The 12,466-nt window shown below is 39.2% G+C and overlaps 1 protein-coding gene across 1 annotated transcript; it reads left to right on the top strand.

The window, feature by feature from the left end:
• The first annotated feature begins 182 nt into the window (after positions 1-182).
• Positions 183-10,934, top strand: CUNH17orf78 (chromosome unknown C17orf78 homolog). Its single transcript, XM_029912527.1, has 7 exons — positions 183-240; positions 1,538-1,621; positions 4,196-4,468; positions 6,183-6,293; positions 6,769-6,898; positions 7,853-7,966; positions 10,805-10,934. Exons 1-7 carry the CDS (start codon positions 183-185, stop codon positions 10,932-10,934), a joined length of 900 nt encoding a protein of 299 aa, XP_029768387.1.
• The last annotated feature ends 1,532 nt before the right edge of the window (positions 10,935-12,466 follow it).

The raw sequence follows: 12,466 nt of genomic DNA, 5'->3' as shown, positions 1-12,466 counted from the left end.
TTTTTAACTCTCCTTATAAATAATCAATATTGAAACTTAGTGAGTTTTAAACAGGAATCGGTGCCATTACAATACGAATTTGGGAGTTTTACCAACCAATGCAACCCCACAGGATTTATGAGTGAAAGCAGTAAGAGTGAAAAGGATTTCATGATCACGAATATTGTATTCATGTCAGCATTATGGACACAATATTGGTGTTTAGTTTACTGTTTATATACTACAGCCTCAGCCCAAAAGGTAAGTGGACTGTTTTTAACTATTTGCAGAATTCTAACAGAACAAAACCAAAAAGTATACCAGGGACACAGACATGTCATATATTTATAAATTATGTTTATTAGTTAATGTTTAGGTACTGCTCTGAAAATGTCACTTATTAAAAGCTTTTAAAAAAAATGAATGAGAAAAAAAAAATCAGTAGAATTTGGATTGCCAGCCATACCACCTCCCATACTGGCATCTCAAAAACTTTCTAAAGACACTCACAAGTAGGCTGGCCACATAGGGAATATGCAACAGCAGTTCTACACTCGGCAGTATCATTATTTTGACCATTACACCCTCCACCCCCGTCTTTTTAAGAGAGAGCATGCATTAGTTATCTCCTTATGCTTTCAAATAGTGCTGTAAGAGCTTTCAACTTCTCTCACTGAGTCACTAACAATAGGCAGAAGAGATATTTCTTGTTTAACATACCATTTCAAGGCTGACACTTCCACCTAAAGTATTTCAAAGCTGCCAGTCACCATGGTACCTCTGTGCCAATGAACTGATAACTATTTGTGTGAATAAAATTCTTCCTGTATACTTACTTACAGCCTCAGACTTATGCAAAAAAACAAGCAATACCACCTCTACCCAATTTAAGCTACAGCAGGAATTTGGCTGGGCAGAACTGAAATATAAATGTGGCAACACACCCCTACTCTTTTAGAAAGGGTTCTGGGGTCACTAAGGAACTTTTATATTACTATTGATTTGCACTTCTAGCACAGTTCAGTTCCCTCAGATTAACAGTGATGGTAACTAAACTACAATACAAGCAATCTTAGGACCAAGCATAGCAAATAACTCTCCTGACAGTATCAGTGTTCTCTCTTGGTTTTTAATTTTATTTACTCATAGTGGTGGGTAGTATTTTGGTTTCACACTTTTATGATCTATAACATTGTAAAATATTTTGGGAATGGTGTGTATGTTAGAGCTCAAACAAAACTCTTGGCTCGGAACACATACGCATAGCAAGTTTGAGGAAAGTTCAACTCTGGATATAAATTTTAACTCACTTCCACTTCTACGGCATGCTGATCCAAGACCCCAGATCCACACACTTCTCCCCCGCCCCCAAAATTCACTGCAAGTTTAAGTCATAATCTAGACTTTATTAATCAGAGCAACTCTAGTCGCTATTAAAGTCGCAGAGAAAAATAAAGAGGGGAGTTGCATTTAAAATTTTTAAAAATCCACAAAGAGGCAAGAAGGAAACTGTGCACATGATTACAATCTAGTAATCTGTCATGTCCATTTCACTCAGACCTCAGAGATTATGACTGTCGTGTGGAAAATTCTTCAGAAGTACTGTCTGAAAGCACAAGAAGCATGAGCATCTTACTGCAAGGTAGGGAAGCAAAGGAAGAGGGGAGGAAACTCCAGTTAGTCAGAAGAGCAAGGTAAGAGCAAGGGGGGATTCATTTATTAGAAATATAGATACATAGTTTGTTATGATCAGGAGAATCACATGGTAAATTGCCTGCCTGGTGCGAAGACTGCAGATCCCAAGAGACATCTAGACAGACTTATGTGCAGTGCTGGAGACCAGCCATTGGTCATGGTACAGGTAGGTACCACTGGCATAGGGAAAGGTAGGAGGGAGGTCCTGGAGTCCAAATTTAGACTGCTAGGTAAGAGAGGGAAGTCCAGGACCTCCACAGTAGCATTTTCTGAAATGCTTCCAGTTTCACACAGGGTGAAAAACAGGCAGAACTGCAGGGTCTCAATGCGTGGATGGGACAACAGTGTAGAGAGGAAGGTTTCAGGTTTATTAGGAACTAGGGAACCTTTTGGGAAAGGAGGTGCTTATTCAGGAAGGATGGGCTCCATCTAAAACACAAAGAACCCAATCGCTGACATGTAAAATTTAAAAAGGTTGTGGAGGATTTTTTTTAAACTAAGGGGTAGGGAAAAGACAACTGGTGTGGAGTACATGGTTCAGGCAGAGACATCCCTTAGCAATTAATTTAATGAAGGCAAGCAGGCAAGCCAGCGCTATGGGCTACACTAGTCAAAAGGATAGGAAAGAATTTGGTAAAGTACAGGTAAGAGCTTGTGAGGAGGAACAGTCAAATGTAATAGTCCCATTTACATGCAACACATGAAGGCAAGCAGCAGAATATTGACCAAATTTACAAGTGCTTATATACAAATGCTAGAAGTCTGAATACTAAGTTGGGTCCCTGGTGTTAAATGTGGATATTGATATAATAGGCATCCCAGAAACTTAGTGGAATGAGATTAATCAATGGGACATGGTATTACCAGGGTACAATATATATAGTCATAGAGTAGGTCATGCTGGAGGGGGAGTGGCACTATATGTGAAAGAAAGCATCAAGTCAAAGAACCTCAATAGACAGAAATGCCATGCTTGAACAATAAGAGTGTAACAGTAGAAATATACTACTGACCACCTGAGCAGGATGGTGGTGGTGACTGTGAAATGCTTAAGGACATTAGAGAGGCTACAAAGCTGGAAAATGCAATATGCGGGATTTCAACTATCCTCATATTGACTGGGTGTATGTCTTCTCAGTGACAAACCTGGGGAACTGTCCCAGACGGAGGTGTTAATAGAGGCTTTTGGAACAAACTGATAAATTAAATAGTAATAAGTCACCAGAACCAGATGGTATTCACCCAAGAGTTCTGAAGGAACTCAAATATGAAATTGCAGAACTACTAACAGTATGTAAACTATTGCTTAAATCAGCCTCTGTACCAGATGACTGGTGGATAGCTAATGTGACACCAATTTTTAAGAAAGATTCTGGAGCTGATCCTGGCAATTACAGGCCTGACTTCAGTACCATGCAAATTGGTTGAAACTATAGTAAAGAACAGAATTATCAGACACATAAAAGAACACGGTATGTTGGAGAATAGTCAACACGTCTTTTGTAAAGGGAAATCATGCCTCCACAATCTATTAGAATTCTTTGAGGGGGGTCAACAAACATGCAGACAAGAGAGATCCAGTGGATATAGTGTACTTGCACTTCCAGAAAGCCTTTGACAATGTCTCTCACCAAAGGCTCTTAAGCAAAGCAAGCAATCATGGGATAAAAGGGAAGGTCCTCACATGGATCAGTAATTTGTTAAAAGATAGGAAACAAAGGGTAGGAATAAACAGTGGAGAGAAATAAACTGCAGAGTCCCCCAAGGATTGTACTGGGATCTGGAAAAAAGAATAAATAGTGAGTTGGCAAAGTTCATAGATGATACAAAATTACTCAAGATAGTTAAGTCCAAATCTGACTATGAAGAGATACAAAAGGATCTCACAAAACTGGGTGACTGGGCAACATATGGCAGATGAAATTCAATGCTGATAAGTGCAAAGTAATGTACTTTGGAAAACAATCCCAACTACCTATACAAAATGATGGGGTCTAAATAAGCTGTTACCACTCAAGAGAGAGATCTTGGAGTCACTGTGAATAGTTGTCTGAAAACATCCGCTCAATGTGCAGCAGCAGTCAAAAAAGCTAACAGAATGTTATGAACCATTAGGAAAGGGATAGATAAGACAGAAAATGTCATGCCACTCGATAAATTCATGGTACACCCATACCTTGAATACTGCATGCAGTCACGGGCAGCACAGTTATCACAAAAATATAACTACGTTAGACTGGATACAAAATGGGCAATTACATTAAATAAGCATTTTTGTGGTGTTTTAAAAGAATAAAAGTTAGTTGGTGAAAAGAACCCCGGGGAATTATTTACACACACAAACTGAAAATCTGGTCATTTTTTTCCTCACTGTAATATTAACAGTTATGTGTCTCTGTGCTCGTGTGGTACCACAATGTTCATGACTAATCTTGATGGCCTGAATCTTGTACAAGAGAAACTGTAAATAATTTAGGACAAGCACTTCCTAGTAGTTATATTTTTGCTTTCCTGTCTCCAGAGTCTGAAAAGACAGTGGCAAAAGGGGAGCTAAGGAGAAACCATACTGTCGCCACTTTGCAATGCTCTGGTCTGCACAGCTCCATACAAGTAAATCTTCTTTACTCAGAGAAGATGTACGGTGTTTTCACAAACAAGCCAAACGTTAAATACACCCTCCAAAGCCTGAAAGTCATCACTGATCCAGATGAGAGTGTTTCTACTGCCCACAGCTGTCTCTTATTAACAGATCATAAACAAAGTTTTCAGACTGAATTTAACCTTACAGGCAAAGGTAAAAAACAAAAATCTTTGTTCATTATAGTATATTCCTATTAGGTATGTCAAAAATGTCATCTTAGGCTTTGTCCCACAAACAGCTGATACCTTCCCAGCAACAAAAGAGTTTATGAAAGCAAAATATTGATATTGATATATTTGTAAAAAAATACTGCAGTATTATAAAGTAATGATCCAAACACTGAGTAACAGTATTGTAAGACATAGTTTTGTGGACAATTACTGTAGGGTGTTTTGTTTATTTTCCAATACATATAGATATTTATATAGATAAGATATGGAGATGGGAAACCACTTAATTGTGCAATACTGAACATTCAGGAAAGAAATATTCCTCCTGGATTTCAGCAGCAGTCAGCATAAGACCTGATTACCATGACCATAACCATGTATAACTATGATACTATTCATCGTACAATAATCCAGCTCTTTTGGGAAAATGAAAAGAAAATCAAACGTAGAATATTCAGCACAGAGGAGTGAACTACAGGCTGTTTGGTTTTCCCCTTTGTTCCAGGGATCTTCCAGTAGATTTTAGAAAGCTCATTCTGTATCAAACCACACACGCAAAATTAGTTGGTTTTCTTTGTAAAGGTTCCAGCTACAGTAATTCCTACAGAATTTGGGAATTCTGTTGTAATGCAGTAGTCCACAGACAGTTAAACATGACAGTGTCATGTTTTAACTGTGACCCCAAATTCAGGGCCGGCTCCAGGCACCAGCTTAACAAGCAGGTGCTTGGGGCGGCCAAGGGAGAGGGGCAGCACCTGCGGCAATTCGGGGGCGGCAAGTCCCTCACTCCCTCTAGGAGCGAAGGACCTGCCGCTGAACTGCCGCCACTGATCGCGGCTTTTTTTTTTTTTTTTTCCAATTGCCGCCGCCGATCGCGACTTTTTTTTTTTTTTGCTTGGGGCGGCAGAAATGCTGGAGCTGGCCCTGCCCAAATTGCAATACAGCCCTGCAAAAGCCCACGTGTGTAGCATAATTCGGCAACTCGTCTAAAACACAGTAAACACTCAACTGCACTGCAAAATCTGTGTTCTAACCATGTCAGCACTCTACCATGCTGTAACATGGTCCCTCAAGATGGATGGAATTACAGTGTCAACAGGACCAAAGGGTCAACCATATTGAGACTGACGACACTCCTTACATTGTGCCCACAGTTTAGCTAAAAACTAAGGCTTTGATGACCCAACCTTGAATAACAATTTAAACTCTGTTGTGGATCAAAAGGCTTCTAAAGTTTTGGCCAATCAATAAGCATAGGGCCCAAACATATTAGAATATCCATGCTCCAGCCTATGTCCCTCCCTTTAACACTGTTATAAACCCATTTAGACACTAATTCAGTTGTACGGAGCAACTTTCATACACTGTGTATCCCAAAAGTGTTTTACAAAGCTATAAGTAAGATATGGTTATTGGATAGACTGTACAGTAATAGTTTACAAACAGTCCTGGACTTCAGAATAGAAATTCTCAAATGAAGGAACATTGGCAAAGACATCTCACTATATTATCATGTCTAACATGATAACATTGCAAGTTACTAGTATTCTGTTGCCAATTGCCTAATATTCCACCAATTGTTGGCAACTAAGCCAGTGCTTAGTTTACTCTAGTCTTGAGTTGCTTTTGTTCCCTAACTGGTTTATATAAATAAAAAAAAACTTTCACTGGTTTTAAACATCTCATTCTTTTCACAGTGTTTCTGGTGGGGATATCAAATTGCATTATTAATGCAAAGCTGTCTGAGCCTGAAATTTTTGCAGAGCAAGTGCACTCCACAGCGATACACCAACAGAACAGCAGCTCAGGTAGTAGTAAAGTTTCCTCTGCATAGTCAGCACTGAGATGCTCAGCACACACACACACACACACACACACACACAGTGTCACAAAGACTACCAACAGTGGTATCTGAAAAATATTGGGCCAGGAGGTTTTCTGAAATTCACACAACTCCTCTTTGTTCTGTAAACTTGCATATTTGTATAGCTGAGCAAAATTTGGCCACTAGCTCGCTCATGGGAAATTATGTTCTTGCTCCTATCTCACCACCAAGCATGAACCAGACACAGTTCTAAAAGGTTTCATAGAGGCTTTCTAGATTGATATATTCACATAGTCTTGTGGACATCCTTAAGTGTTAATGAAATGTTCTCTCAGGTTTAACTGTACTGCGTTACCATCCTAAAGATAAAGAAATCTTCAAACTACCAATGGGGAACATGCTGTCTTCTGTATTCATCTACTTCAGAGAGAATGATTTTTTTCCCTTTCTAATCACAGGTATAGGTGAAGGCATGCTGCTCAGACTAACACAAAGACAAAGCATCTACGTCAAAGCAGTAATCATCTGTGTCCTGCTACCCTGTGCACTAGCCTTCATTGTGTTTGTTATATTTGAAGTTCCCTTCCCAGTAAGTTTGCTGAGCACAATAGCTCCTTATGACAATTTGCAAAGGATATTTTATCAATAGCTAAATATGATTTATGTTCGTTCCATTATTATATTAAAACATGAAGGGTTCTGAGTTTAAGAAACCCCAAGGACAGTGATACAAAGGTAAATTCTGTGAGATCATGCCTTTAAAAGATTTGCTAATCTTTGTGATGCACTGGGGTAACCACTTCTCTAGTGGGAGGTCTTATGACCTAAAATGCCATAATTCAAACTCTGCCAAAACGAGCAATTCCTCACACTTAGTATGAATACCTACAATGACATGTTTTGCCTGTTGCTACTAGGGTATACAATCCCAGTGCACACCTGCAACCTTGGGATTTTATATCAGATGGAATCATAGATACCCTGTCTTTCAAGGCTTTATTTTGGATCGTGGGAAACTTAGGTTTGACTTTTGGTCCCAATCACTTGCTCTCCAAGCCAGCACACACACGAACAGTACTGGGGGGGGGTTGCATTTAGATCAAAATGGGGAGGAAACAGTCTTGCAGTCTTCTAAAGTGACACCGATCAAAAGCAACCCTCTTGACTTCAGGAGTAGTCAAGCATTTTCTAAAGGCAGAAGAGGGGAGAAGAGAAAAGACTTTCAACAAAACACAGGTTACTGTGGACTCTCTGTAGTTTTGTAGGCCCTAGATTTCATTATTCAAAGACCTCCCAAGAGGACATGTGCCATGCTGGAGGTGTTTGGGGTAAAACACACTGGAAGCTGAGATGGTCAATGTGAATTTTTTTTTAAAAGCCACATTCTTTCTTCCTCTCACACTCTGAAGTGCATACTTCAGTCAAAATTCAGGTTAGTCTCCCTAGAAATGAATAACCATCATTTTACTAGCTTCAAATTCTTGGTATTTTGGGCTGGTAGTACCTTCCTACCAACCTTCTAATGGCTTCTCCTTCTTTTCTGAGTGTCCATGCCCTGGTTGGAGCCAGCAAAGCAACTGTATTCAGAAATGTAAAAGACAAGGAGAAGAACGCACAGAAAACCCAAATTCTGTATCATCGGAAGAATCTGTCACGGTAGGTCACCAAAAGGGAACCACACGTTTTTTTAAATATAGTTCAGTAACAATTATTTCATTTAACAATACAGATCTCCCTCAATAAAAGTGAATGGCACCATAGTTCTGAAAGTGTGTTATGAGGGTGTCTTTTCAAGATGAAATTATTTAATCTTTTTTTTCCTGCTTTGTTAAATGAACAATAAAAAGAGGTGGGTATGCAATGCTTAGAAAAAGGGCCTCGAGGATTCAGGACAGCATTGTTTTAATGCCACCTCAGGAACCTACTCACTGTGTGACCTGGGCCAAGTTACTTAACCTCAATGAGCGGCCATTTATTTCTCAATGACATAGTTGTAATACTCACCTCCCAACGATACTGTGAGATTTAGTGTTTGTAAAGTGATTTGAGATCTTTGGAGGAAAAACCCTATACTGTCAAAGAAACTATGTAGAAGAAAGGACTAATAACTGCATTGCATTAAATAGGGAATATTTCAGTGAGTACAATGTGAAACTCCATTTCACAGATCTTAGAAATGCTTTGATTTTTCATTTTTTTTAAATGTATATTAAGCAGCAACTAAAAGCTGACAGACTCAAAGCAAAGAACATCAGCAAGGACTGGGCACAGTTTAGTTTTCAATGGAACAGTAGCATAAAAATTTCACATCATTGAATGGTTCAGTCATAGACCAGTCATATATCTTGTGTATCAATGGCCACTGTCGGAAGACAGGATATTGGGCTAGATGGACCGTTGGTCTGACCCAGTATGGCCGTTTTTATGTTCTAATGGAACAGAATGCTATGGGTTTTATCCTGAATACAGAGGGAGCCATTCATACCAGACTTGGATATAGTGAAGTAAAATGAATGGCCCAAATTGTTTCAAAGCATAACAATATGCCAGTTGCAATTCCAATTAAAATGAGTCTCTACAGTATTTAGAGTAGGGTGAATATCGCAAAGTAAAGCGGTCACCAAATATTTGTTCAATAATGTTTAATTTGCTTCATGCTCCTGGTACGTTTGTTTTCTGCAAATTATCCTAGAAAATTAGTTTATTAGCAGGATTGTTTGCACATACAAGTTTTGAGCATATGCTGTAAATTTTTGCAGAGCAAATTTCAGATTTATAACTCTGAGCATTCACATTACGGATCTGATTTTAAGATTTACTCTCATCCAGTCAGAGAACAGAAAAAATACCATGTGACATGTGTGTCCAATCAGAAAACCTAAAATATTAAATATTTGCAGTGAACTGCTTGGGAACAAGCTATAGACTAAAAATTTATTGTAGAAATTTGGCAAATAATTCTAAACAACAAATGAAAAATGCCATCTGTGAAAATTTCTGAACAGAAAGTGGCAAAATATGAGTACTTTATTCATTACAAATCATTCACTTGGCTCTAGTTGGAGTGAAGTTGCTTGGCGAAAAGCATGATTGCACAAAGAGGGTTGGGAATTGACTCATTTCACATAGGCTACTGAACAGCCAGACAGTAACTTTTGGCCACTCTGGTATACATTAGAACAGACAGGCTAGAGGCAAAAGGCTCTATATACCATTTCCAACCACAAGAGCCACCATCCCCCACTACAGTCTACTGCAAATTGAAGCCAGAAGAGGTTACACTAAATTATTGGTCTGAAAAAACAAGAGGACCATTACACAGGTCAGATTTTAGGAGCAGGGTTGCTAAATTTAGTAATGCTGAAATATTCCCCTTCATTCCCCAGAGAGGAGCTTCATATCAAGCACCTCGGAGCAAAGCGGCCAAGATCATTGCCATTCATGAGACTTAGTTCTGAAAAACTGCAAGCTGCAGGAGAAAGCACAATTTTCTGTTTTATCCAAGCACAGTTTTTTGCTTTATCCATAAGTCTGCATGATTTTTCTCCTCACTTCTTATTGTTCAGAGAAGCAAGAACATCAGCATTTTATACAATATAGAGTCAAACAATTACAGATTGCAATGAAAGTGACATTAGCCTGTTTTAGGGGCACTCCTTACGGAACTAACCCCTCGGAACACAACTTGGTGTTGACTCCCTCTATGAACTACCTGGAATCATATTTTAACTTCAGCAGTAGACTATGGTCATTAGAAACAAAGGGAATAATGGAAAAACCTACTTGCAGAAGCAATAAAAGTCTCACCAACGTTGCAAATTCTCCCTCTGTCTTCCTTAGATTAATTGTAGTTGGAGTTCACACAGCAACTGACATCTGCTACACTGAAGATTGTATCTAGACAGATTGTACTTAAATTCAAGACAATGATTATTCAGAAAAGCATCTAACACTGGAACCAACTAAAAGTATATATGCCCTGTCCATTGAGCTGGAGGGCCAAATTCTGCCCTTACGGACACATACACAAATCCCAGCAACTTCAATGGCAAGTGGATGTATGAATCAAAGGACAGAATCTGGATTTCAGCATCCATTCCTTGCGCTATAATTTAGCCTAGCTGACAAAAGGAGCCTAAACTCTTGCTTGTTGCCAGCAATCAAGAGCTCCCTTCATCAGCATCTTCGAAGCAAAAGGAATTTGGGTTAGCAATAACAAAGTTCAACTCTGCCCCATTTTAAGCATCCCATGCCACTAATTTTCTTGTGTTCCTCATTTTGTCCCCCATAAATTGGATCATACCATGGTTTAGCAGTTCAATTAATTTGGGACCTTCACACTGCAATGTTGCTTCCAAATGAGACCATAGGACAGACAGTTATTTGTTGTAAAAGGAGCACAGGTTCTGAGGGAGATAAATCAAAAGGTAACCACACATTTCTACAGGCAGATTTCTGTGTGCATATTCTTGAACTCTCACTGCATGGAACTAGATCATCAACCTCCCTTGAAAATTCTACAGATCCATGCAGTATACAAGACCTTCAGGCCAACTGTAACAAAGTGACATTAAAGTTCCAGAAATGTAGTCCAGGTTATGGATTCAAGGTGCAAAAGCTGTAGAAGTCAGAGAGGAAACTGCTGTATTAGGTCCAATCTAGTCCATCCCTCTGTCAGTACAGGATTTTCCCCTGCAGTATAGTCTCCATTGCTTCATCCAATCTGCTTTAAATGTCTTAAGAAATGGATGTTCTCCAGCCATAGTGTCACTGCTTTATAATGTATGCACAGAAACAGTGAAATGAAATTGCTGAAAATCTAGATATTGTATTATCCCATGTTCAGCACACACACAAAACAAAATCCTGGGTGTTTATATGAAGAGATGCAACCAGTTATCTTCAGGGATCCATACAGCCAGTGGACCTGAGTCTCCACTGCCTACCACCTTGTGTAGTAATTTACATCGGTGAAAAGTGAGTATAAAATCTGTTTAAAATATTGTCAAATATGAATGACTATACAAGATGAAAGCCAATGGAAAAGTCAGGCATTAGTCCTTCTGCCCCTTAGAAGCCTATTTTGAGTTTCATTTGATGGGAACTTAATCCCAGCAAATCTGGTCTGATTTATTGCATTTTTTTGCATAGCGTCAACACAAAGCTAAGTGAAACTCAGTTTCAAACTAATTCTGCTATGAGGTGTTTTGAACTTAGAACTCAGAAGATGCCACACAAATTTAAACTGAAGAAAATGTTCACACAAACGGCTGAATTTTCCAAAGCTCTGCATAAAACACAAGCCTACAAATCAGCAAGTACTATGCTTCTATTATTAAATCCAAGCATAAGGAAATTAGGTACACTGATGACCAAAAAGGATAGGAAGACACTTTGATCCAGTTTTTATCATTTGCTCTGTACAACTCTGTCTGTAAACCTGTTCTATTCCAATTAAACCGTGCCATTTATCAATGCAAATATCATAGTCTAATCACTATGTAACACAAGATTTTTATCAACTGTCACTGAAAATTCAAAGCCAAATAATCTTGCATAACTGTACCTCTTGGTGAATATATAGAAATAGCTTGAAAATGGAATAAGTGTGAGATTATTATTCTGCAGAGATCAATAGTGGCTAATTATGGCTAAACCTATGCTGCAATCAGAACTCTGACTACAGTACATGTAGACATAGCCGGGCTAGCTTTGATCTAACTAGCTCCAATAACAATAGCAGTGAAACCATGACAGCACCAGGCTATACAAGCCCATCCAGAACCCTGTCTATTTACTCAAGTGGCTAGCCCATGCTGCCATGGCTTCACTGCTATTGTTATTCAAGCTAACTAGATCAAAGTTAATTTGGGTATGTCTGTATGCGCTGCAGTGTGGCCTCTGACTGCAGTGTAGACATACTTTATATGGTGGAGTGGGCAAGCACTCTGACCAAGACTACTTTTCCGAAGGATTTATTCTTGAGCCTTAGGGCTTGTCTACACTGGCTCTTTACAGCGCTGCAACTTTCTCACTCAGGGGTGTGAAAAAACACAACCGTGAGCGCTGCAAGTTTCAGCGCTGTAACGTGGCAGTGTAGACAGTGCTACAGCACTGGGAGCTGCGTTCCCAGCACTGGGAGCTGCGTTCCCAGCA

The sequence above is a fragment of the Terrapene carolina genome, unplaced genomic scaffold (assembly GCF_002925995.2).
Source record: "Terrapene carolina triunguis isolate 2854851 unplaced genomic scaffold, T_m_triunguis-2.0 Scaffold231, whole genome shotgun sequence".
In the NCBI taxonomy this organism is placed as follows: domain Eukaryota; kingdom Metazoa; phylum Chordata; order Testudines; family Emydidae; genus Terrapene; species Terrapene triunguis.
Note: the sequence above shows the minus strand (reverse complement) of the source record. Positions and strands in the feature narration are given on the sequence as shown.